A 27,589-nucleotide genomic window follows, 5' to 3' on the forward strand; every position below is an offset into this window, starting at 1 on the left:
GTTTTTCCAGGTACTTCATCTGAGTAGACCGATCGTGACACACAGCTATCAAGCAACTTACGCATGCCATTAAATTTATAGTCAGTAACTGTATGAAGACTATCCAAGCATTCAAATACACCTAATTTGGACAAGGAGCACCAGGATCACTTATTGAACACTAATGAACTTCAAAAAGGTGTCACAGGTCACATCAGATGTTTTACTATCCGAATCCATTATAAATTCTGGATTACCAATTTCTGATCACTTTATATGAAACAAATGTAGATGTATTGATAGATGATCTTCCATGACAACACAATGACTGTCTAAGGGACCATTTGAGTGATATTGCATGTTTTAGTGTATTGTTCATAACTTACATTACATCTTGAAATATGAAAATTGCCTTATAGATAAATGAGGTTGGTCATACATCACGTTGAGCAAGTGTAACTCGAAAATGCTAGAAACTACCAAATTTACATCATCCTTTTAACGATATGCAAGTTTGCTTATTATGTTTCTAACAAGGTTGATAATGTTATGAATGCAAAGCTCTTTGTTGGCTCTCAAATATAACAAACATGCCGAATTAACTTTGTGTGTGTGGATAAAAAGACAACACAAGCCTAAAATAAAACAATAAAATCAATATTGTTGATTGTAAACAGCAGCTAAAATGATGAACAGAAGGATTTTATAAACATGGATGTTTATTTGTGTTACTGCGATTAAAATTAATTTAGGTTTTTCTCAGGTTTCAAAGAACTTGTCCAGGTATTACAAACGACTACATGATTCCTGCCAGTTGCATGACACAACAATAAAAAACCAAACATTACGTATCAGGTTTATGAGTTGCCAGATGTCTTTTTAAATTCCCCTGCTGGGAGAATTCTCTCTCGCAGTTTGGACACTTAAACGGTTTCACTCCGTTGTGGCTGAGCGTGTGTCTCTTCAGGCAGTTAAGCGTGAGGAAACGCTTCGGGCACTCTGAGCACAGGTACGGACGCTCCCCCGTGTGAGAGCGCGTGTGAACATTCAGGTGGCTCTTGCTGGAGAAACCCTTCCCGCAGTGGGTGCAGGTGTACGGCATCTCGCCCGTGTGAGAGCGCGTGTGCAGCAGCAGCTCTCCTGAAGACAGAAACGACTTCCCGCAGGTGGTGCACAAGTAATTCTTCTCCCCTTTGTGCATCTGCATGTGTCTTGTGATGCCCGCTTTGCTGAAGCTTTTCCCGCAGATGGTGCAAAGGTTGGAGGGGCCTTCGTGCAAGCGCTCGTGCTGCTTGAGTGAATAGTTGCACAGGAATCCCTTGTTGCACTGGCTGCAGATAAATATTCGCCCTTTCTTATGGAGTCTCTGGTGCTGATAAAAGCCTGACGGGCTGGTGAATCCCTTCTCGCACTGGCTGCAGCGGAACGGGAAGGTGTGGAGCCTCATGTGGGTTTTGAGCTGATTCGGATGTTCAAAAACCTTTTTGCACGTCGAGCATTTGGTTTCTTCCTCAGTGAAGTTTTTGCTCACCTGTCGCGTGCTCAGAAACCTTTTGTCTTCCCCCGTGGGCTCTTTCCGTCTGCGTCGCTCCTTGTTTTCCAAGTTGTCCTTCTTCTGTTTGCGTTCCCTCTTTTTTTCTAGACCGTCTTTTTGTTTGCGTTCCCTCTTTTTCTCCGAGTTGCCGTCTGCTTTCTTCTCATCAGCGATCAAGTCTTTACTTTTTTGCCGAGTCTTTGCTCTGGTTTTTTTCACAGATTCCTTTTCTTTAATGGGAGCGGTTTTTTGGTGCTCGCTCTGGATGTGCTCTTGGACCTTCCTCTTTGTGCGGTGAGTGAAGGAACACTGAGGGCAGATGAATAGATGTGACAGATGACCTTGAAACAGCATAAAACACAGCAAGTTAGTGTAACGGATTGATTGATTCTAGACAAAATCTGATCTGCTGTGGGTTTGTCTAACCTGATTTCTTTTTTGGCGACCAGTCATCTGTGGAGACATCTGAGCTTTGACTTGAGTCTTCTTCTAAATCCTCATACACCAGTCTCTCCACCTCATTGTCATAATCATCATCCTCACTGTTGGGCTCCGTGTACTTCTCCACTTCAGTTTGAGCACGGAGGGCCAGCGTGGGAAGAAGGATCTCCTCATCTGTCATCAGAGGAGGAAGATCTTTAACATTTTACACATTACCGTCATTTATCAGTGTTGTAATTGGGAACATAAATTCCTGTGTTGTAAAAGAAATAAATGACACAATGTAAGAAAACTTTGGTCTTTTACACAGATGGAAACTACATGAAAAACTCTGTTCCTCTTGTCTCTTCTCAAGAAATCTCTAACCAATAAAACCAACCATACGATCTGTTAAAACTCACCAGAGCTAAGAGTTCCCAGCTGTCTGTGATGAAGCAGGAGAGTCTTCAGTGCCAAGGGTTCAGACAGATGCAGTCCAAATTCTTTTGTCGCCGATGTTGTTTCAGTGAGCCAAGCTGTTGTCTGAAGAAAGAAGATCACAGAGATGCGGGTTGGCTAGTGAAGCAATACTAAATACTGATGGCACAGCACAAAAAGAAGAAAATACATGGGAATTGTTTACGGTTGTAACTCAGCCTTATTATTCAGAATGATTCACACATTTTATGCTCAAAAACAAGCCATGCAATGAATTTGGCCTGAATTAAACATTTCATTTCACTTCAAATGCCTGTTATGATGAAAAATAGTACATGTGTTTATGTTAAGATAAATAATGTCACAGTGTTTGTTTTGTTTTCTTATTATGTGATATTTCTGTACATGTAACAGTATCACTATTATTCTGGCATTTGATTTGCTGCTGACGCACCTGTTGCAGGTCTGGTATGGGCAGCAGCTGCTCCAGCCTGGACAGGAACTCAGACATCAGCTGCTGCAGTTTTTGGTCGTAAGAAGGGCCGTAGGTCGCAGGGAACACCTCCTACAGAAACAGTAAGCGTTTTGGATTTAAACGACTGTTATTTCCTTTTCCCTTGATCCTCAAGAGATGTGGATTCCTCACAGACGCACTCACTTGGAAGAATGACTCCTTTTCAAAGGGAACACTCAACAACTTCTGAACCAGATTGGCAAAGTTGGTGTATGAGCTCTTCAGTATATCAGCACAGGCCTGTCAAATGGTAGACAAAAATAAAGTTGCTTTGGATTCTACATTTAGGTGTTTAATTAATGCTTGTATTCAGAAAAACATACACCAGTAATGGTGCATCAGATTATTTCCCACCAGCTGATCAGTGGAGCTCAGTTCATGGATTTTATCCAGGTGGGTCTGGATGGTCTGCAGGTTGGCGAGGCCGTCACCACGACACAACTCTAGAACCACCTGCAGCGGGGCAGAGATGGGACACAGGTTACTCAAAGAAGCATGAAACGGCAGGAAAAGGCTGTTGGGAAATCCTGAACTCATTCACTCATCTGCTCAAATTTGGATTATTCATTCAGTAGTGAAACATGAAGAAAAATGCAGTGAAACTTAACCCATTATGGTCCTTGTTTTATAAGGATAAAATATGTAATAATCTAAACAATCTAGCTTCACTATATGACACAAGAAAGGTATATAACGTTGACACACATAATAGTCAATGATGGCAAGGAAAGGGAAAACTGAGATTATTGTTATCTGTGATAATATCACAAATATAACAGAATCTGTGAAAATGTTGAATGTCTATATAGGCTCTGGCCTCAGAAATCCAGTGTCAGTCAAGCATTGTTTAAAGATCAGAAAAATATAGTGGGAATTTAGGGAAGTAACATTTTTGATATTCAAAAACACTAATAAGAACTATTTTGCAATTGCAAGTTGCACAGCAACCTCCAAACACTATTTAACCACACAGGAAAATTCCAATCATCTCCAATCAATGCTTCCCTGATGCACATAATGGATAATGAAGGAAAAAGTAAAAATTTAGACGCATCCAATCAATCTGCCAATATTCTTTACCCCCAAAATGTAAGAAATAGTAATAAAATAATAATAATAATGTAATAATCTTAGCCTTAATCCTACTGACTGGGGTTCCTGCAGATCCCAGAGGTATAAGTTACTTTTTGTCATATCTCACAAGTGCTTTACACTATCATTCCAATTTTTCATGACTTTGTCAATCTATTTTTTTCAAAATTACTTCTGTTTCTGTTTTAATTAGTGGTTTTAAAAAATACCTACGTGTTTGGGTCCTGGGGACCCCAGTAAAAAGCACCCAATTCTGCCTGCAGCTTTATTAGATGGAACTATTTATTGAGTTCAGGTTTGCCATGGGTCCTAATTTAAATTATCACACACTAAGAAGAGGGTTTTAAATAATGTTTTGAGAGAAATCAAGGTAACATTTTGCTATGATGGTTGTTTCTTACAGTAGTCGTCCTTGTATGTTAAATATGTTGGGAGACAGCTGAGATTTTACCATCTTAGCATCATTGACTTTCACATTTATTTAGGACGCCAGAGAAGAAGGATCACAGTTCAGTGTAACTCCTCACCCTTGCTCTCAGGCCCAGCATGAGCTGAGCTCTCTGACCGAGACTCAGGAGCTCCGGGACGGACTCTGTCACCAGACTGATGAAGTCCACCAACTGGTCGTACTGCGTCACGCTGTGCTGCTGCATTATCTGCCACATGAAAGCAGACATGAGCCTCACTGGAGGAACCAGGAGATGTAAGGAGGCCAGAGGAAGAGGAGAACCTACAGAGGACATCGTATGGAGTACATTTTAGCAACAGAGGCTCCAAATAATCAGTTGTAGGAGATTTTTCCTCAACTCAAGGCAGAGAATCAGTTAGCTAACGTTCGCTTAATAACTGTATTAATAACTGTATAAATCGCTGAGATGACAGACAACTAATACTAGCTGGTAACTAGATAAACAATCTTACAAACCTTTGCTCTTCCACGCCATTTTCATACTTTAAAAACGCCTAGAAAATGGACAAAGTACCACTTTCGCATTCATCTTTCAAAGAAATACATTTAGCTACAACTTCCGGGTTAAGCGGATGTTATGAAAACTCCGTCAAAATAAAAGTCGGAAAGTTGACCTAAACTAAAAAAAAAAAAAAAGTATTTTGGTGTGATGAAGACAAAGTGGAGGTACTGTAAAGATTATAAGAGCAGAGGAAAGTGGCAAGTTACTTATTTTCGCATTCACAGATGGAGGTGGTTCTTTAGGACAGTGGTTCTCAAAGGTCCTTGAGCTAGTTCCAGGGGGTCCCCAGCAAAAAGGGGGAATAATTTATTTTCACTATAATTCCATCCATAAGTAACACAATGACAGAATTTATGACTATTTTGGGTTTCATACACTTTCTGTAATAAAACATCTAAAAGCAAAAATATTATTAGATGGGGCATCCTGGGACAAAATCTTATCAACGTGGGATCCGTGGTCTAACTTATGTGAGTTTAGGGATCCTTGACATGAAGAAGTCTGAATACCACTGCGTTGGGCTACTGGGAAAATAATTTTTGTTTTAACCAGTAGATGGCGCACATTTGCCACTTTTTTCACACCTTTGCCAATCCAGAGGTTAGTTTTGCAATATATAAATATAAGTAATGATATGCATAATTAATGCATGAATTTATTCACTATGTATCACATATTCCTGATGCTAACTTTTAAGAAATGATCAAGTCACTATTAGTTTAAGTTATTAGGTAATACTTGATGGATAATCAAATAACTAATATTAACACACAGTGAATACACTAATTTATATGCCACTAAATAGCTGGAATCCAGAAAAAAAAAAAATTCATACCATGCAGTTGATTAGCGTCTCTGAAAGCAGAACAGCACCCATTCTCATAGAAATATGAAGCTGTTTTTTTAATCAAACTGGTAATAAGTGGCAAACATCTACATGTGGCTCTATGATCTATCAAGTTACAGTAGGTACACATCTGCTCTCACGAGGGCCAATGTGTGCTTTTTAAAGTCCATTGGTGTAATGGGAATTGTCCAGATATGTATATGTAGGTTACTGATCACAGATGTTGGTGCGCATTTAAATAAAGGTACACACAGATAATCTTCCGTTTTTAATTCTGATTTTCTCCCTGACATGATTTGCCCTGTTGTGCCCTCAGGTGGTGGAGGACTGCTACAACATCCAGAAGGGGTGCAGCTCTGCCAAACATGGACCACATCTGTTAAGACCTTCCTTGATTACTAAGACAACTCAGCACAGTTCCAAATACAACTCCTGCACAGTTGGCAGCTCAGGCCAGTTTGTATCCAGCCTTACCTGGACAACAAAGTAACTCTTGTTCTTGTTCTTGTTCTTCTCTCAATACCATTGTGACAGTGAAACTATTACAAGAGTAAAAGTGTGACACTAGAGTTGAAATATGTATCATATATTTGTACTCTAAACTGGCTGCTTCATTCACATGCAGTTTTTAGGAAGAGAATGCTGGCAGGTTTGATGAGATAAATGACCAATTAGGCATATTATTACAATGAAACATTATTTTTCTAGATCAGTCATACACACATTCAAATCGATCATTGAGATCATTGATCTCAGGCCTTTTGCAGGTTGTTTAAATGAAACTTTAGGTTACAGAGGTGAGATGTGACTGTAAAAACAGATGTGTTACGTATGTATGTCTACAGGTGCATCATTTAGATATGATCATCATTCAAACACAAACAAAACCTCACACGATCAAGAAAGGATTTCAGAAGTTTCACTCGACAATTTCTCTGCTTCTACTGAGGATTCTTACATCCTGACAAGGACTTAAGACTCAGAGACTGACAAAAACAAGAAACCAAACTTCCATCATGGAAAATGTGAAATGTTCATACTTTGAAAGTCTGTGTTTTTTCTATGTATTTTACTGTCAAGACTTTCAGAACCCTCAGTGATGCATTATCAAGAGACTGCCTTGAACACTCCCCCTCTCCAGGGGTCACAAGGTAGAGAAACTGAAATGCAAATCCAGAATAATAATTACAGGAAAAAGAAGCACCAACATATGTGCCATTATAAACAATATAGGAGTAGGTCATCAATTTAAGCTAAGGATGCAACTGTCAGTACTATACAGACTCCATTCATAAAATATAAATGACCAAAATATGCAGAAAAACTAAAATCACTGCCTTGTTGACAATATGTTATGTTTTTATATAGAGAATACAATCATTTATATCACCCAACTCCCAGCTGGAATACAAAGTGATATTGTAAATTGAAGTGTAGCCACAAGTACAACTCTGAAGAACTTGAATTTAGTATATAATTCCTATATATATATATATATATATATATATATATATATATATATATATATATATATATATAGTCCTATTTTCCTATATTTTCAGTATATGCCAACAAAGTGGTTTGCGGTAATTTAATGTCATTTATATTTATATATAATATCAAAATATTGTTTTAAGACCTAAATTATTAAAATTTTGTGCATATTTGTTTCATATTCCTAATTTATATCTATTCAGGCTACCAATTGAAAATCTTCTTGTAGCTAGTGGAGTAAAATTTGAAAGAAAAAAAAAGGTTGCTCTGTAAAAGGTCTGTAAAATGGACAAAATCTGTGAAGGGTCTTACTGGACAAACTAGTCCTCTGCAGTGAGTCTGATGTAGATTTTTCTCTAGTGAGACTGTAAAAATATGTTGTTATGTAAAAGTTTACTGTTGCACCACTTGTCTGTCACTTGTGTATTACCGGCCTTCCTCAGGTGCCGAAATTAATCCCAAAGCGCCGACACTCTGACACCATTGCCAACCCTTCCTAGAAGAGGAAGCGGACCACCGTGGCCTGTCCTTCCAAACCTTCTCCTGAACCCCCAGAGGTGTTGGCTCCCACTCCTCGGTCCTCCTCTCCAGTTGCTGTACATCCAGAAGATGTTGGATTTGTTCCCAACGCACCTGCTGACCTGCCAGTGGTCTCAAATATGGCCAGCAGCCCCCAGCCCTCCACTGCCCCCTCAAACAGCCCCCTCAAAATACATAACCGGTCAGTGGAAGAGTACCAGATTCTACCATGAAGTGGTCCATGATACACTGAGGTATGTTTCAATCATTATCACGTGAATCTCTAATCACAATGTATCACTCAACTTTACCATATATAAACTGTTTAATTACAGCCAGTTCCTCTAGCTCCTGCCCTCAGCCTCTGCCAGCAAGCTGCAGCTGCCGCCTCCACCTGCGGATTCTGGCAGACAGCTGATGCCCGAACCTCCGCCTACAATCTCCTCTAGCTCCTGACTTCACCCTCTGTCAGCATCCCGCAGCCGCCGCCTCCACCTACGGATTCTAGCAGAAAGCTGCAGCCTGAACCTCCCATCTTCAACCTCCGCCAGCATCCTGAAGCCACTGCCTCTGCAGCCAGATTGTGGCAGACAGCTGAAGCCAAACCTCCACCTGCAGCCTCCGCCTACAGCCTCTGCCAGCAGCCACCCTCAGTCCCCTGCCAGCCATCTATGCTCCCAGCCTTCACTTGCCACCGCCTTCAGTTTCTGCCAAGAAATTCCATCCCCAGAATCTATTTACAGAATCTGGCAGACAGCTGCAGCCCCACCCACAGTCCCCATCTTCCACCTACAACCATTGGCAGCCACCATTAGCCTCAACCAGATGACAACCAGATGCAGCTCCACCTCACACCTGCAGTCTTTACAACCCAATCTAATGCAAGTCGCATCATCTGCTTCATCAGTATGTATAAAAGGATACTATTTGCAAAATTAAATAAAGTCTAGCACCAGGTAGATTTATTTTTACCCCTGATGTTTTCCATTTCAGGTACACTGTTGCTTTGTCAAATATTTCTCCTGCAGCAGTTTCTACCTCAGCTTTATGTGCATGTCTTTCTCAGGCCATACTTCTCCTCTTGGAGTTCACATTCAGAAGTCCCCAGCAAAATGAGGGTGTTTCCAGCTGACAAAGATGTTTGTTTTGTTCTCCTTTGCTTCTCTCTATTATAACTTTCAAATGCCTGATAACCTGTGCAAACAAGGAAGTGGTAAACTAAAGAACCCACACACGCACTAAACTACATTTCAGAGGCATAATAACACATCAACAGCTCTTTAACTGGTTGTGTTTTGCATAATTTTCAGGCAGATGTCATCTGGTCACTCAGAGGAGTTCCCAAAGCCATCATCAAACGAACAGAGCTGGTAGAACACCATGAAGAATCTGAGTCAAGATACACATTTAATGTGTTTTACAGTGTAAAATGATACTGAATCAGTCACAGTTAGCTGTAGATGTGCATTCTATTGATTTTAACCCAGTTGTATTCATTGAGGGCAAATTAGTACTTCTACTATCACTGCCTCCTCCAGGAAGCTATATCCAGAGCTTTATCAAGATATTGTGGATGTGGCCCTCGTCCCCTCGTCTCCTCCATACTAGAAGCATCTTCCATGTTCTGTCCTCACTCCCAAACTCTCCCTGAGAAGTAGCACATGCCAGAGAGCCAAACCTTTAATTGTACCTTGCCTGCCACACCTGGGGGGAGTCTTTCTTTCTAAAGGAAATCGATAAACTTACTGATTATGGATTTTATGAAGATGAGGATGCTGATGAACCGATCAACAAAACTTTCTGGGAGAATGAGGACATTAACCCTTCCATCTCAGTACCATCATCAGTTTCTCCTCATGCAGATTAACTTACATGCCCTAAGTGCCTTACATTTCCAACCATGCTCCCTTAAAAAGACTAGCAGTTAGCTTCCTCTATTGCCATTCTTTGTCCATAAAAAGACTGTGCATGGATTGTGCTACTTTATGTTACAGTAATGAATCAGAAATGCTGCAATATGCTTCAGTAGGCTTTAATTTGAATTCAGAGGAGACATCTGATCTTGTGGACATTGGACTATCATAAACTTATAGATGTATAGCAGAATGTAGCAGTTACAATGCAATATTTTTTGTCTTATGTCAGGTTTTGTATTATGATTTATCAATGATCAAGTTATTTGTGATTTATCGCTTACTCACAAATTAGTGTACTGCATTGTATTGTATGTATTTAATTGTTCATTTCCACTCAATTAAAAAAAAGATAAATAATTGGTGTCATGAAAACAGTGAAAATATGTTATTTTATCAGCTAGTCAGTTAGACACTAAAATTTCCCTTAGATATAAATACACACATTATATGAGAGGAAGTAGACATATAGTTTGTGAATTATCAGTCAAAGAGGTATTGTAATATTCATCATATTAATCTCAATCATGTTTTGCAAATTATCAAAACTGTTCATGTTTTAACATAAACATAACATAAAACATAAACCAGAAAGCTTCACACCATTAGTGATGTAATCTGTTATAAAACATCAGCATATAACTGATAAATCATTGATACTAATAAACTTTTTATTAATTCCACATGAGCTCATTATGAATTCATCTTAAAACAGGTTTTATACAGTGTGTATTTAGAGACATCCTCAAAATAAAAACGTTTAATGCATGTGTCTGTTCTTTCATCTATTGATATATTTATATGTGGTCTACTGAAGCCACACTTACATCAAATTGGCTGCTACAATTAAAATGTATTTTGACATGTAAACGCATAATAGGTACCCAAAAAACACACTGCAAGTATTCTGTCATTGCTGGAACTAAACATTTTACCATCTTTCATCTAAAAATATACTTTCAATTTGGAACAATATCAATTTCTCTTTGTCATTCATCCTTTATTTATACTTGAGAGATCTTTGCAATGACATCCAGTCCATCACAGAAGAAGAGAAAAGGGAAAACAACAAAGAGATAACAGAGTAAAGGCAAATACCACAATTAGCTAATAAAAAGCCATTAAAACGTCCCAGTTAGGGAGGTAATTTTATAGATACATTAAGATAATTAAAATGTAAAATAAATTACAGTTGTGTAAAACTTTCCAATTAGGGTAGATCATTCGATGATTAAATAAATATGATATAAATACAAATGTAAAACAATTGCAAGTAGAGGTTGGGAGGTTTAAGATCAGGTTTCTAAAATCTCCAAAAGGTATAATTAATTTTGACGAGGTGCTGTATTTTGTTCAAGGAATCAGATGCTCACTGTTAGAGTGAAAAACAGAGTAGCTACTCCTGAATTTGCTTCACGCCCGCGGGGTCAGTCACGATGGGACCCTGGAGCTCAGATTCAGGAGCTCCTGCCGCAGGTTGTATCACATGATCACTGTTTAGACGTGAGACACAGGAGTGACACACCCAGTTTTTACGCGTCCAGTCAGTGCCAGACTGCGCTAGCGGCAGCTTGCGACAGATCTCTACCTGCTGTATGACTCAATTGAAATATTACAAGAAAATGAGCAGCTCTTCATCATCATCATCCTGACTAGCTTTCGGAAACACATTTTTTCAGACAGCTGATATTTACGCGCAAACTTGGATTAAAACGGATATTTGTCGACATGGGAGGAAGACGCAGAGGCGCACCTGGAAATGACTTCTCTTATGTCAGTCCTGTTGTCAAATATCTGCTGTTCCTGTTTAATTTCCTATTTTGGGTGAGTGTTCTGATGCTATTAGACGAAATAGTTGATACAAATCAAAAAGTGGTCATTTTCATATTTATCATTTGTGTTTTTTTGGCAGGTCAGATTTAATCTATTACTTAAACTAAAGTATTGGTTAATAAAATTATGAGTTTAAAGACACTTTTTCAGGATTTTAGTTATTCCAACCGTGACAGACACTGTGTTTCATGTGTTTATCCTCAAAGTGTGAGACCACGATTATGTTTGCTGGCAGTTAGAGTACACACTGCTTTGTTTGAATTAGTTGTTGTTTAACCAAAAGTGAAACAGTGTCTAGGAAAAGGACACTGGGACTTTAATATGCATAGCTGACACACACACACACACACACACACACACACACACACACACACACACACACCAGGTGTTTGCTGCTCAGTCATTGGACTGTGAACAAGTTTTGCTCTTTCTTTGCAAATCAGGAAGCATCAGATAGCATCAGATATTTGTCAAGGGGATTTCTTCCGAGATAAGCACTAACCTATTGTTGTCATGCCAATAACAATGCAGAAAATGCCCTCGCACAGTCAACAAAGCTGGAGTTTTTTTTCTTTTTCAGGCACCATACACTGTACTTTATACCAATCTGCTTTCACTGGTTCGGTTGCCAAGGAACACAAATTTTCATTGCTCCATATGCTTATGGGGGCCGTGCAGATTTGTGTGCAGACTTGTGTCTAAGTAACAGCAAAGCTCGGTTTCAGGGTGTAAACAAAGCAAAGTTCATATCGGTGGGTTTGCTAAGTGTCAGGTGCTCAGAAAGTGCAACATAAGGAGATTTCTGACTTACAACATTTTAGAGCTGATCTGTAGTTACAGATTAAACTCGGTGAGGTTTAGTGTAATGCAAGGACATTTTCTGGTTTACAGCTCAGCAGAAACCCTACAGAAAACCACACAGACAGAGAGAACTGAAACATATTGAGTTCAAACATATTGAAAGCCACTGAGAACAAGAAGAGGACGTTTCAGGCGTACCTCTTTACTTGCTAATACCTCTTCTTCATGTACTTACTTCTACTGTATATTTTCAGCTTTACCTTTGAAACAAACCTTTTATGAGTGTGTCAGATGCGTCGAAGCTGTGAATGTGACTTGTGGCCATGTACAAACAGAACAAGGTTGTGTAAAAACTTGACGCTCTTCAACATGGAATGTGTTGTTGTCATTTCTGTTGCCTCTGGCTACAATGAGCTCTGTATGTAGGACACACCAAAGATTACTTCCAGTGTGTGTGTGTGTGTGTGTGCGGTTCTTTTCTAGTCTAGATTGTCTTTAGTCTTCAGAAATTTCATGGAAACGGAAACTCATTGGTGTAATCTTGGTAATTATTTGTCTGATGAGTTTGCACAAGTAAATCAGCTGAAACCAAAGCATTATCAATTAATTTATTTAGTTCAGTTAGTGTTAGTTAGTTTGATGTCTGGTATATTCACTGTGAGGCTATACCTCCACAAAAAATGGGGCAAGCAAATCTAGCAGTGTCTGTGGTAACTGGATCCATTTCATTCAGGGTGGGAAGAGTATTTCTAAGGGCTGCCTATTATTCTATTGAGACTGAGAGAGGTACGCTGAGTGAAAGGTTCTTTTATGTTTTAGAGAAAGGTACCAATTGCTGCCAGGTCGATTAAATCAAATGGAAGCGGAGTGGATGGCGGAATCTCCTCATCTACACTTGCGGTCCTCTATCTTAATGCTCCCACAGTGGGGCATTGAGGCTAAAAAGCATGTGTTTTTTTGTAAACTTAACTTGTTTTATCAATACAGCCATATTTATGACTCATATCTACCTCACACACATCTGTCTTACAATCATGAGTAAGTATTCCTGTGAGCAGTGCCACTCCCTGGGCAGGTATGAACAGAGAAAAGGTTTTCACCTACGGTGGTGTTTTCCCACGTATTATCCCCCATTTCTGACATTTAGAAATGCACAAATAATAATAATAAAAACATTCTTCATCTCTGCTCTCTTCAGATAATCTCCCTGGTGATGATGTCAATTGGAGTGTATGCCCGCATGATGAAACATGCAGGTAAATTATTCTCCATTGATAGAACATATCGTCTTTCTCCATGTTTGGTGTGAGATACTGGGAGTATCAAGTGTCAAAACAGTGCTTGTGCGTTGGCTGTGTGTTTTCACAAAGCTTTTTTTTTTAGTCAGGCTGCTCTCACAGTGACAGAACAGTATCAAAATCTGTGTTGTACAGGAGATAAAATGCAGCAAAGTAAAAGAAATGTGTTTGTAACATTACAAATACACCTAGATAAATGTTTTCTGTTCCAAGAGGTTAAGACAAGACTTTTCTCTGTACACATCAGTATCTGAACCCCCCTTTTCTTCTTTACCCCAGAGGCGGCTTGGGCTTGTCTGTCAGTGGACCCTGCTATGATGCTGATGGTTGTGGGGGTCCTCATGTTTATCCTCACCTTCTGTGGCTGTGTGGGCTCCCTGCGAGAAAACATCTGCCTGCTGCAGACAGTAAGTCAGCAGTTTTTCAACCATCAGGATATAATATATTTTCCGTGAAGGTGATTTTTTGGGAACATGTCTTATCAGCTTTTAGTTGTCTAGTTTTTTCCAATATTGTACATCTCCTTCAAGTTGAGAGTGTTAAAAGTAACAGTTGCGTTTGCATGGAGATATAGATTCTCACTGAATTTAACTTTTAAAATTCAAAACTGTCAAAACTTAGAGTGGTGTTACTATCTCTCTCTTTCCTTCTCGCAGTTCTGTATCTGTCTGACTGTGATCTTCCTGCTCCAGCTGGCTGCTGGTATTTTAGGATTCATCTTCTCAGATAAGGTAAAGAAATAATCCCAGAGTGTTTAAATATATCTCCTAGAACCATTTACTTAAGCTCAAAGCTGTCTAATTACAGTGCATGAAAAGGTGTTTTTTCGTGTTAAATTTCATGTTGTTTTAAGTGATGACTGTACTTGTGATGCCTGTAACGCATTGGTTTCTTTCTAATTCTCCTGGTAAATGATTGATTTATCGATTGATTTATTGATTGACTGATCCCAACAGATGTCTCCTTTGAAAAAAGTCCATGTGGTGGTACTTAACAATACAATTCCTTTGTTATTATTTTTTGTTGGTTTGGTTTAGTTTCGTTGTTTGCTAAATCCCACACAAGATCTAGAACCATTATAGAAAATATATATACTGTAATTATTATATTATATATCAAATCTAGTCATCCACAAGAAGCTAAAACTGTACAATATCATTGATGCACCTTTAAAAAAGGTAATTTAAATGGTTTTTATGGGCTCTTATAGACAATTTGTTTATTGTAAAGAATAGTGAAAGAACACCCGCTGCTGGGCTTTGCTGACTACAGCAAAATTTTACTCTTGAACATAATGTAAGAATGAGCTCACATGCATGATGGCATTTGATGTGATTCTATTTGTTTAAGACATGAGGAGCTTAAGATGAGTTGGCTTTAAACATAAACAGTTTTATGTCTTGCTCAGTGATGCCACTGATGTGAAAACTTGCATTTTATATTCATGTTATGTTATGTTTGTACATACTCTTAAACTACTCTTTTTACATGCTTCGCCAGGCAAGGAATAGAGTGACTGAGGTGATCAACAATGCTATAGTCCACTACAGAGATGACATTGATCTGCAAAATCTTATTGACTTTGGTCAGAGAGAGGTGAGGATTTAAGTCCAAACATAGTTTTGAATTGTCAGGAGTCACGCCATACTGGAATATATTTCATCATCATTTTATCTTTAAAAATATCAGAGCAATAATAGTAATTCAGTTTTTGTTTCTGATCTTTTCCATCTCTAATGCCACATGTCTCCTCAGTTTGGCTGCTGTGGTGGCGTAACGTACACTGACTGGTCCCAGAACATGTACTTCAACTGCACCAAGAACAATCCCAGTAGAGAACGCTGCTCTGTCCCCTACTCATGTTGTATCATATCCAAAGACAAGGTCATCTTCTTTTGAGATTCTGTTGATACCTTTTTTATTTTGTTATGTTTTTTTTAATGTATATATATATTTCCCCCCTGTGTATGTCTATGTGTGCAGGAGGTTATTAATACCATGTGTGGCCAGGGCATGCAGGAATTTAAATACGCTGAAGCTGGAACCCACATCTACACTAATGGCTGTATAGACAAACTGGTTAACTGGATTCACAGCAACCTGTTCTTACTAGGAGGTGTTGCACTGGGACTGTCCATACCACAGGTAGGATGTAGTGTGCAGCCTACATACCAACACACACATGCATGTTGTGCTCAAATCCCTACAGGTAGAGACTTCAGAGGCTGCAGCCAGCTGCTGGTGATGCATCTGTCATATGTTCTCTCCTCTGCAGCTGGTTGGGATCCTCCTGTCTCAGATGCTAATCAACCAGATCAAAGACCAAATCCAACTCCAGAACTACACCCAGAGACACCGCTCCGACCCATGGAGCTGACCATGGCCAGGTTAGACCAGCAGCTGTGGGTTGATGGGTCGAGCCACTAATGCCAGTCCTCTGAAAAACATCTGTCAAAAGGAGGCGTCTGCCTGGAATGAACATTACATCTTATTCCTCTTGGATTTAAAAATACAAAACTTGTATTAAGAGAGCACATGGACAAAAAAGTAACATGCTTTCAAATACATGGTGCAGAGGTGCAAGTATAAAGGAGACAGGTGGAGAAATAGGACTCTGTCGCCACCTTCTGGACATAGACCAAGCTTGTATTTACTGTACTTTTTACAGTAATTAGTAAAACCAAAGCAGATGAAGAGGGGTATTTGGTGCTGGAGGTCCTATTGACAGGATCATATTGACCTTCAATTCTGAAATCTATGTTTTGTGTTTGTTTTTTTCTCAACTGCATCCATTATACTGCAAATGTTAACTATCTGAAAAGGGAATTGTATTTTCTAACATAATGGCTGCAAGCATTTGTGAGGTGCATTTAGCATTTGATACTCTCTGGAATATATATCATAGATCCTTTCCATTCATGTTTTAGCAATGTCTAATATGCATTTTTAACTTCATAGTTACAATATCAGTGTAAGTACACCAACTTGACTCAAACCTTGAGCAATGCACATGTACCACTTGGTATGAACTTTTCTATAATTTTACAGGTTTTTGTAAAAACAGATATTTATTTCTGGGTCCCAAAATACCTTGTACCCTTGTTACAAACATAAATGAATAGTATGATATGATTTTAATGATTTTAATGTGTTTTGTTTGATGTGAACTGCAAAGATGATGTTTACATTAATGGTCTTACTCTCTATAACGTGGCCACGTTGTCGTGCCAGGACCTCACACTGCACATGATGTCATTTCCTCCTCACATTTTAGCCAGCTGACAGCCTGCATTACTGCACAACTGCTGGATTTTGTTGGGTGTACGTCTCAGTGCACTGCCATTACAAATAAACTTTTGCCAAACAACACAGGCTATGTACACCGTTCATATTCTGTACATATGTCATGGCGGATATATTCTCAATTCTGTATGCATCGTTTGAATCCTGTCTCACCTTTTGCTGTCTCAGTTTTTCTTGTGTAATAATTTTCAACTAAATTTCTACAAAAGGAATGGGAACTCTGTACTTTCTAACTAAAGAAAAGAGATGTGTGAACATCTCAAGTGCTGTAGTAGTCTTGTCACCTCACCAAAAACTGCTTTATATCAGAGTTTTATTTAATCTGACAATAGAGGAAAGTGTATCTGAATTTTAACAGTTGTTGTATGGATTTGGGTTCAGCATGTTTGTAAATGTCTAGTATTGAAATCTGTCCCTCTGGAATACAGATGGGAGACAAATTAAAAGAAAAACCGGTACGGGTCTGAATGCTCGACCCCTACAGTGAGGGGATCTGGTGGCTCTGTTATGTTGTGGAGAGCATTTTGCTGGCATAGTTTGGGTCCACTTGTCTCCTTAGAGGGAAGAGTCACTGCAAGTCAATACAAAGTTGTTCTGAATCATCACCTTTGATGAAACATTTCTATCCTGACGGGAGTGGTCTCTTCCAGGATGACAATGCCCCAATTCACAGGGCACGAGGGGTCACTGAATGGTTTGATGAGTATGAATATGATGTGAATCATATGCTATGGCCTTTGCAATCACCAGATATCAACCTGTTTGAACACCTATGGGAGACTTTGGACTGACATGTTGGACAGCGCTCTCCACCACCTTCATCAAAACACCAAACAAGGGAATATCTTCATACTACTGAATTGTGCAGTTGTCATGTTTAATTCTTCCTGCATATTGTCTTAACACAAATTGAACTCTCAACTAAGAGTTTTCCTCAAATTTGAAACATATAACACAGTCAAGGAACAGCATGTCTACCTCAGCAAATGTGTATCTGCAACACAACTCTGAATGTTTGATTGTACTTCTAAAGTGATTGTAGTCGTGAAGAAGCACAGTCCAGGTACAAGTGTGGCTTACGTAGATAGTTTTCTAAGTTGTTTCAGTACAATCCTTAAAGTTTCTTTCTGAACAGTATGATTTTTTTCACAACAATAGAAGTACACAACAAATAACGGTGAATATATATTTCTTGTATTTATATGCCTTGGCACAAAATGTAAAAGTATGATTATCTTCAATTGAACCACTGATGTTTTGACTGCAAAAGATAAAAAAAGACTCATTTGAAAGCAGATGTGAAATTTAAACACTTTTATTGAATGATTTTTTCCCCCATTTTTGTAATCATGAACCAATTAGCTTTTGGGGGTAATTAAGAGTGTCCAACTGATGAACTGTTTTGGGGAAAGTGGGAGAAAACCAGAATAGTCACTGTCCTGCCCCTTCCTAATGTAAGTGTAGAAGAGATCTCTGAGTTGTTTTATGATCACCAGAGTTCCCTTGCTGGTAATTGTCTTTAAGTTCTTAGACGCAAGCTCAGTTTCACACAGAAGCAAATCCTCATCCATGATATAGTATACTGAATGCCTGCTTTCAACTTCAGAGTTGTGGAGGTATTTGTACTTCAGCTGTGCCAGTAAACGGTGAATCAATGTTTTGGCAAACAGCTTTGCAAAAAATGTCTTGATCCTGCTCTTCACACCTTTTGCACACAGTTTGTACTCACTTTCTTTTCTTGGACTCACAGTGTCTGAATGTTGCAGACTCTTTGCCTCTTCAATAAGCAAATGAACTAAGCCACTACAGCCTTGATCTCAAAAGAGGATTCAGATTGCAGGAGTTTATATTTGGACCCCTTCACTTCATCGAATAGAGTTTCTGTTATTTCATGATCCTTGTTTCTGATTATTTCCTGGACAGCTTTCCTAGTTTTTATCACAAAGCTGTCTTGTGATGTAACATTCTCTGGAGTGTCTTCCTCCCCAGTTTTCACTGGTGAGTCACAGCAGTCATCAGTGTCCTCCCAGTCTAGATCCTCCTTCAGATCTTATTCCTCTGTGTCCGTCTGTATATGAGAGGCCCAATTCTATCTTGGCATGCGGGGCCGAGATGGGCACAAATTTTTCACCTTTGTCAAGAATTCTTTCATTTTGCAGGCATGAAAAACCATAACATCCAGTCTGCAGGCAGGAATAATACACTGGATTATAATTGGCTCCTCAGTGTGAGTATGATCGGAGAGGGCCGAGTTTACACTTTCTGCAACCTTTTCCATGATCAGGTTTGTCAAGCGTTCTGAGCTCACACAGCGGACTTCATCCTGAATCTCTAGAGCCTGGGCGAAACTCTGATGGACAGTGTCACCCAGGCTGGCGTGAATGTTCTCCTCAGAGACGACCACATGTGTGTTCTGTAGACCTGTCAGTACTGCACTTGAAATGGATATTACGAATTCCAATATCAGCTCTGCCAACAGGACCTTTGTGGCATCATCAGGAGAACCTGATTTCAACAGCTTCCACTGTTCTGCTGTCATCTTTTCCAAAAAGGAACGAATCATTTGGCGAACACTGTCAGCTGTAAGCACCAGTATCTGATCCATCTGTGATTCTCCTGTTCTATTCATGTGCATTATCCACAAGTTTGTGTAGCTGTCATACTGGAGGTGACAAACCTCTGTGGTGTCCTGTGTTGCTATGGCTACCCTCAGTGAGATTTACGCTCACCTGTAGAGGGTATTGAGTAAAGTCCAACAGCTTCATCCAGCAGCAGGCCAATCTTGCTTAAGACACCATGGTGCAGAACTGTTGCCCCAGTTGTGCAATAAACACTGACGTGAGACCCAATAGACATAGCTTTCTGCAAAAACTTTCCATCCACGGTGCCTCCTTAAAACAGTGAAAAGACTCATTAGGAACCTGAAAACTATGATTATATTCATATCAATCAATGATCAATAAATGTCATTCATGAATAAGACTAAACAACAGAGACTCATTATTATTATTATAACACAAGATGACCTACACATTTTAATTTATAAGACTATGTTAATTCCAATCAACTCCAAAAAATGGCTGCCACAGTGACTTTTAGGCCTACTTTAAGAATTGAGTTGGTTTGAGTAATTGCATAAGTGACACTATTAAGGTCAGGGTTTAAACAGCTTCATACAGCCTCTTAACTGCTATGTCTGTGGTCTGAAAAGGTCATAAAAATGAACAAATTACAGTTCTGTTAATTACAGACTCTATTCTCCAACACAGTCAAATATTTAGACGTAGCCTATAAAAATATTCTGGAAATAAATAAAATATAAGTTCACTTTGCAGTTAAACTGGAAAAAGTTTATAAACACACGAATTTGGAGTAATAATAAAGGGCAATATAGAAATTTACACAAAAAACACTAAACCTTAGAAGGACAGAAAACTGACAACAGAAACACAGGTGAAATAACAAGCAAGTGAAGAAATAAAAACTGCGTCATACCACTCATAGGTTAGAGAAATGCCGACTGCACGATGCTAGTAAACACCTGCCTCTCGTTAGCTAACAGAACATCAAACCACAAGAAAACACCAAGAACTTCGCCTAAATTGACGAGGAAATACATACTTTAACTATACGAACTCACAAAATGGAGTAAGTAGAACATTAATCGGATGATAATAAAATATGTCAGTGTTACTAATTGTTTTACAGTTAGCCTTTAGAGTTTTTGTTTAGAGAAAGTAAAGACAGAAATACACTTAGCTAACATGCACACAGTAGCCTAAATGTTTGAATGCATACTAATTTATATTATGACGATGTAATAGTATTTTTCTGTAAATTACTTTCCTTTTTGTGCATTTTCTCTTCTCCATAATCGTCACTGTCAATACAGTAAACTACATGATCTCAGCAAATAATACATTTGCATCCACCTGTTTCGTCAACGACATATTCGCTGCGTGCATCAACTAGAAGAAAGAAATTCACAAAGTGAACGCTAGATGTCACTCAGATGTCAACAGATATTTGTAGTAGCCTAGTTCCTACCTGCAAAAAGGTAGAGATTGTGGGGTCTCAAAATAAGGAGTCAGTGGACAAGGCCCTATTGGCCATGATATAGTGAAAACTTCTTAGAGCATTATACAGTTTACCCCTTTATGTCAGGAGTCTGTCTCTAAAATCAGCTGGACGCACCACTTTACACCAGACAATGTGTCTTAGGTCCCATCTGTTGAGGGACGTGGGGAAAGGGCATTCACTGTTTTCCCCCTGAGTTTGTGTAATTGAAACAGAATCACTGTCCAAAACGAAGGGGATTTTCAATGACCAGCCGGATGGGCAAAATAGGCTATGCCATGCAAACGATTGTCAAATTCCCAGGGACCGTTCATATATGTGGATTTGTCATAGAGCAGGACAATCCGAACTGCCTGCTGCCTTATTGAGAATCAATATTTATTCACGTATAGTAGATGAATTTGGCGCACACATAGCCCATAACTGCATGCACATGTCCTGTATAGACTTTGTTTGAAAACGTAAAACAAGAGGGACAAATGCAGCAGGGTAAAAACAACAATGCTGCAAAATCGTTATATCCCAGAATTAAAATGTCTGATAGTTTTCGCTTTCGTCGGGCTCTCCCTCCCACTTTCAGCACTTCTCTTTGCAACTGGCGCGCACTGCGTTTTTACGCACGACTCCAGTGACACTGTGGCGGAGTGCATGCAGGCCGCCAAAGTATAAGCGTTTTGATGTCACCGCTGCAAGAAGATGATGCTGCTGCCTGATCTGATTTTTATTCTCTTGGTTGGTACCTGGAAGAAGATGGAGGTTTTATCTTTGATGGAGGCGTCTGCCACTTCGCCGTGGCCACCAACACCGTGTAGGATGCCACCGACGAGAAGTTGTAGCCTACAAGCTGAGCCACGACCTGACTCCGGTCCAGAGTCTGACCCAGAGAGGAATCTTGAAGGGAGATAAAGGGATGGATTATCCGCAGTTTTATCGGGTTGGAGGGATGAGTGGAAGGCAACTTTCAGTGTCCACGTATTATTACCGTTTGATGAAAATGGCACTCTGATCAGCTACGGTGTGGTAACAGATAACAGATGCGGTTACTGCGAGCTGCTGGACCTGGCAGATATCTCTCTTCCTGGTGGATGTGGAGAGATCAAGTCCCGAGACTTATATTCCTCACAGCCATACCAAGACAAATCCACAACGACCAGCTTATTAACATTAACATGCTGCAGAGCTTCTTTATACACGCTCATTCACATAATTAAGAATTGAATATAAATCAGGGCAAGAGCCCAGTTTACTTTCACAAGTGTTAATACAATCTTTTTTTTTAAATAAATGGCATATATAACAGAGCAGGATATGGTAGAAAAAAATTGCAAAATAATTGCAAGAGGATCAATCCATCTAGCTTTTTGTTAAAGATTGTGAAAGAGATGGAAAAATGTTGGCTGGAATAATATAAATAAATGAATAAATAAATAAATAAAAGTGGACAATATCGATAAAACCTCCTATTGCTGTATACCTTATTTTATAGTGATAATGATATAAAAAACTCTGATATAGTTTTTTGGAAAGGGTTATTGAGAGACTCATTGATTTACATCATTATCCAAAATAGCACAAGACAACCATGGATATTAAATTTAGAGCTGACTTGAAGAGAGGAAAAAAATCTCTACCAGTTTACAAATTTGTGTTGTTTCACAATATCGTTTATTCATATAAACACATGAATTGCTGAAAACTACAACTATTTTTTTTTTATCCATGACATTTGTTGTAATGTTTTGAAATAACAGGCCTGCATGTCACAGTAAAGATTAGACTTGGGATAACATAGTGGTTGGAACAAATGACGCTAATGAAGTGCTCTGACATCACTGGACCACCTACCTCTGTCTTGTAAACTCACAAACATTTTCAAGAAATCAAAGACATTTAATGTGGACAGATAATACCTAATAATATAACTAACAGATGACAGAGCTAAAATAACTTATACTAATATGTGTTTATACATACACACAACACATAATCAGATCATAATGATTAGAGAAAAGCAATTTGTCCTGAAAACAACATTCAACATTGTTGACAGAGGTTGTGTTTCATCATCAGGAAGAGTATATTACTATCTCATGGTCTTGTTTTGTATCAAGTCATTATGATTCATACTAGAGTGTTACATTGGTGTTGATCTCAATGTAGGTGGTAACATTTGTTTTCTCTATTCAGATGTCGACAGTGTATCAATGTTGGATGTGGCTGGAGCCAACATGTCTGTTCCTGGGAAACTGCAGGAGTAAAGAATGTAAGAATATATGTATTTCTCCTCTGTACAAAGGCTTTTCCAAACATTATATATGTTCTACATTTATGCTACATTTCCAGGTGCTACACTTAAGCATCAGTATATCACTACATTCATTTTGAGACATCTGTAAAAATGTCAGAGTCCTTAATTCAACATTTGGGAAACAAATAGTTACATCTCTAAAGTTCAAATAGAACCTTCATAGTGAATGTTAAACCTGCTGAATTTCTTCCACTTACTTCCTTCTGCAGCACAGTGTTTGCCAAATGATGAAGTCAGGAATTAACCTTTCTGTGTGAACTTCTCTGAACTCTCTGAACATCACCCACGTTAACATTTTTGAGGTGAAAGACATGAGAAGATGAGGTAACAAGTTTCAAACATTGTGCTTGTTTTACTGTCAGAAGCCAGAGATCTCCACCACTCCCAGTGACATGTCTTTCTACAGCAGAAACCATGCAGTCTTGTCAGGTCATAACCTCAATGACGTGACCAGAGTGAGGATCCAGGCAGACATGGACTGCACTCCATGAGAGTGAGTCAGTTTAGTGGCTGTTTACACTACCAAAACAATCCCATAACAGTAACTGAAAGGGAAATGCCACTCATTAAGAATTCATAATTCTGAAAAGACAATTCAGTGAACTAATGAATGTGCACTGCTCTTTCATAAAGCCAGAAACTGGACTTGAGATATAAACAAAAATGAACAACGAAAAAACGTACATAGATACATAGCAAATAAGTTATGCTGAAATTCACTATTGTGCTTTTTATAATAATAAGTGTAATAAATACAAATGCTATGTAAAAGTCTGTATTGATAATGTACTAACCCTGCTTAAAATCATGTTCCTTGATAGAGACCTGATACTTAATGATAAATAATGTTGTATTTGCACCTTTACTACAAAGAGCATTGGGCTTTACTGCCTTAACTAGGCTAAATTGATGTTTAATTCTAGCTTCTTTTTATAAGAATATCCATTGTAAACAAAAAACTGATGAAATGTTATGCTTTTTGTGGTTTTCTGTTATTTATATACTGTTATGATTTTGGATACCTATGCTAAATATGGTCAAACCTCCAAAACTTGAGGTTAATATATGTAGAAATGTTCCCTGCAAGTCAAAAGCCAGGGCTTAAACCTGCCATGAACGCTTCATTTGAAGCATGTTTTTCTACCTTGCCACAAGCTGACATCAGCTCATCGCACATCCCCATAAATAGCTGTCCATTCTGTAGCCTCGGTGGCTAAGATTGTTGCTAAGGCCATGTCCACTCTCATGTTTTGGATCAGATTCAGACTCAAACATGTATGAATTTCTATGAAAAGTTGACATCTATCTACCGAAGGAAGGGATCGCTGTCTGTATGTCTCTCTGTCTGTATGTATGTCTTTCACTTATCTCTTGAACCATTCATCTGATCGACTCCACACTTGGTGGTTGTATGGCTGGGGACCCAAGGGAGTGCCTTGTCAAATTTGATGCAAATTTGGTTATGTGAAATATTCAATATTAATAAACTTTAAATAAACCAGTGATCAGCAAGCTGCTCCACTCTGTGCAGGTGCAGGGCGGAGCTTCAGGACTCTGCCGACTGACTCCAGCATGTCAGGGAGAGACCAGAGATGAGGCGTAACACGAGAAAAGTGTTCTAAAAAGAGAAAAGTAGACAACGAAAACAGAGCTTTTAATCAAGAATGGACACTCTTACCCTGTGTCTAGACAGAAAGCATAGCGTTAGCAGCACATTTAGCAGATCATCAGCAGCAACAAGTGACTACACAGGAGACATTCAAGCACATTGTTGAGTGTAGGTCACCCACATTTTGGAAGCACTCAGAGGCCAATACATGATGACTATAGTTACGTGCATAAACTGAAGGAAATGCTTCCACAGGCAGTTCAAACCAGTTTGTCTCATATGCTCCAAGACTGTGGCAATTGTGTAGAACCACTACAGACAAAGCATAAATCTTTGGAGCAAACATAGTGTGAGCAGCACGTTTAGCAGATCAGCAGCAGCAGCAGCAGCAGCAAATGAGCAGTTGTGTCTATACACATGTCCCCTTTAAGAGAAGGTGAAACTAAGGGCAAAAAAAGTCTCTATTATTATATTTTCATGTAATAATTTGAGTCAAATCTTGTTGGTTCTTTAAATTCTAAAGCTGACATTTGACTAGAAAAATTTTCAGTTTTTACCCAGGGGAAGCAGGCAAAAGTCAAATGTAACCATGAAGAAGCATAAAATAACACAACCTCTCATCTCCACCCCATTTCTCTACCTGGCAAATGAAAACCTGAGTTGTGAGACATTCCCAGCCTGAAACCTGATGCTTGCAATCTTTGGGAGCAGAAACAGTCCTGCATGTTTGATAGCGTTTGACGCAGGTCCACAGTCTAAACATGACATTTCTGTGTTAGTTTAAAGCTGCAGTAACTGCTATTACAGTGACTGTATCACCAATCTACAATAACGCCGGGGATGGTAACATCTTAGAAGGTGATATAATTCAAGATATAATTTAGTAGAAGAAACTGAGTTACAATGAAAAGGTTGTGACAGTTGTAACCTCAGTTTATGGCTCCATAGCTGTCTCTTGTGATAGTGAGTGTGTTTTGGTGTGTGTGTGTGTGTGTGTGTGTGTGTGTGTGTGTGTGTGTGTGTGTGTGTGTGTGTGTGTGTGTGTGTGTGTGTGGAGAGAGAGGGAGAGAGAGAGAGAGAGAGAGTTGGCCTGGGCTCCAGCGCTCTGTGTGTGGTCCTGGTTTTTGCCTCTGACTCACTCGGGCGGCCATGTTGCTGTGGGTTTTAAGGAGGCCCAGACAGACACACACACAAAGAGGAGGGAGCAGAGTTAACCCAGTTTTACTCTCAGAACACCAGAAGAGGAACAAAGCATCTACAGCCATGCAAATACCACAAGTGCACTGTCCAATTAATGTCATAATAACAGCACCACGGTGGAGATTTGACCTGTTGCATAATTGTTTTTACTGGCGTATTCAAGGGAATTAAATTAAGTCTTATTGAATGTGTGTAAAATTATGTGACTGTGTTTAAATTTTGAGTGTTTATGTTCATATTTTGTGTTTAGCAGTTGCACTTTTTTATTGTATAGAAGATTCCTGACGCCACCTTAACCAGGAGAGAGGAAGACCGGTCCATTATGGATGTCCCAAAGGAAACTGATTGAATGTAGTTATTAAAGTTATTAACTGTGTCCCACTGCTCTCTCCTCCACACACCTACATACACCCACCACAAACACACATTAATATCATATATATCGCTATTTTGTATGCATACCTTCTTTTTTTTTTACTATAAAGTCTTACGTAATCACTTACAGACTGGTACAATCTAGTCTAAAAAGGGGAGGGAGTGAACTGTGTTTACTCTCCACTACATACCTACAAACAGCATCAGAGAAGAGTCCACACGCACAGTATCCACACAGTATGTTGTATGGCTATATCACAGTATTCTTTAATGTTATATATAATTTATAATATTGTATTATTCCTATATGATGTGTGTATATTACATATGCTGCCCATAAACTACTTAAATATGCTGTGTGTTTATGTATATCGTACTTTTTATTCATACTTACCACTACATTTATATTAATACACACATCATGGCTGCCGGAGTTGCAGAATTGGATTTATGAATTTCTTTTGCACAAATAGTTGCACAATTCATTTATTTAGTTTAATGTATTATAGCTTTTCATTGTCATCGCTTTCATTTTTGACATAAGAATTCTTATTCAAAGATGGTGATATACATATAGGTTTGTCATCTTAAGAAAATGTACAGCATCAGCAAACTTTTATTCAAATTTGGGGTAAGACTTTACTCTAACTCCCCCTATTTAGCATTTATAAGTAGTATTCAAACATTTAATAAATCTTTAACACGCTAAAATGTAGTTGTTAGCAGATATAAGTGTCGACAACTGCAACTCCTTCTGTGGGCTCCCAACTGGTGAACAAAACAAATAATAAATGACAACATAAGAAAACACAGTTGTATTAGTATGAAATATGTTTTCATAGGACAAGTTATAATTGCCAACAAATACTGGACATTACCAAACATTTAAAATGTCCTTATATCTGCATGTTTGTATACTGCTTATAAATACTAAATAGGGGGACTTAAAGTGTTAAAGTGAAATTTGTTTATTGTTTATTGTTCATTGTAGCACCTTTATATTATTTCAGTGCAGTGGTACCCAAAACTGGATCCGAGCACCGGTTAGTGTTCTTGAGGAGTTT

At 38.8% G+C, this 27,589-nt stretch overlaps 2 protein-coding genes and 2 long non-coding RNA genes across 8 annotated transcripts; 3 read left to right on the forward strand and 1 right to left on the reverse strand.

Annotated features, from left to right (window-relative positions):
• Positions 1-680: 680 nt before the first annotated feature.
• On the reverse strand, positions 681-5,070 carry LOC137175545 (zinc finger protein 649-like). Its single transcript, XM_067581251.1, has 8 exons — positions 4,903-5,070; positions 4,505-4,707; positions 3,240-3,338; positions 3,030-3,125; positions 2,826-2,936; positions 2,356-2,476; positions 1,940-2,128; positions 681-1,854 (listed from the first exon to the last, which is right to left on the reverse strand). Exons 1-8 carry the CDS (start codon positions 4,925-4,927, stop codon positions 824-826), a joined length of 1,875 nt encoding a protein of 624 aa, XP_067437352.1. The 5' UTR covers positions 4,928-5,070; the 3' UTR covers positions 681-823.
• Positions 5,071-5,910: 840 nt separating this feature from the next.
• Positions 5,911-10,623, forward strand: LOC137175688 (uncharacterized). 3 transcript variants are annotated; one of them, XR_010925693.1, is made up of 4 exons: positions 5,911-6,946; positions 7,733-8,062; positions 8,144-8,714; positions 8,875-10,623. It is a non-coding gene; the product is annotated as an uncharacterized lncRNA (long non-coding RNA). The 3 variants fall into 3 exon arrangements; XR_010925694.1 differs by having other exon boundaries at positions 9,119-10,623; XR_010925695.1 differs by having other exon boundaries at positions 5,911-6,281.
• Positions 10,624-11,251: 628 nt separating this feature from the next.
• Positions 11,252-17,909, forward strand: tspan33a (tetraspanin 33a). The gene is made up of 8 exons (XM_067581859.1): positions 11,252-11,545; positions 13,554-13,611; positions 13,933-14,060; positions 14,310-14,384; positions 15,154-15,249; positions 15,409-15,537; positions 15,637-15,798; positions 15,929-17,909. Exons 1-8 carry the CDS (start codon positions 11,450-11,452, stop codon positions 16,028-16,030), a joined length of 846 nt encoding a protein of 281 aa, XP_067437960.1. The 5' UTR covers positions 11,252-11,449; the 3' UTR covers positions 16,031-17,909.
• Positions 17,910-18,730: 821 nt separating this feature from the next.
• On the forward strand, positions 18,731-26,887 carry LOC137175922 (uncharacterized). Of its 3 annotated transcripts, none has more exons than XR_010925748.1 (4): positions 18,731-20,604; positions 23,221-23,296; positions 23,704-23,834; positions 26,428-26,887. It is a non-coding gene; the product is annotated as an uncharacterized lncRNA (long non-coding RNA). The 3 variants fall into 3 exon arrangements; XR_010925747.1 differs by having other exon boundaries at positions 26,425-26,886; XR_010925746.1 differs by lacking the exon at positions 26,428-26,887 and having other exon boundaries at positions 23,704-26,415.
• Positions 26,888-27,589: the final 702 nt, after the last annotated feature.

The sequence above is a fragment of the Thunnus thynnus genome, chromosome 23 (assembly GCF_963924715.1).
Source record: "Thunnus thynnus chromosome 23, fThuThy2.1, whole genome shotgun sequence".
Classification (NCBI taxonomy): Eukaryota; Metazoa; Chordata; class Actinopteri; order Scombriformes; family Scombridae; genus Thunnus; species Thunnus thynnus.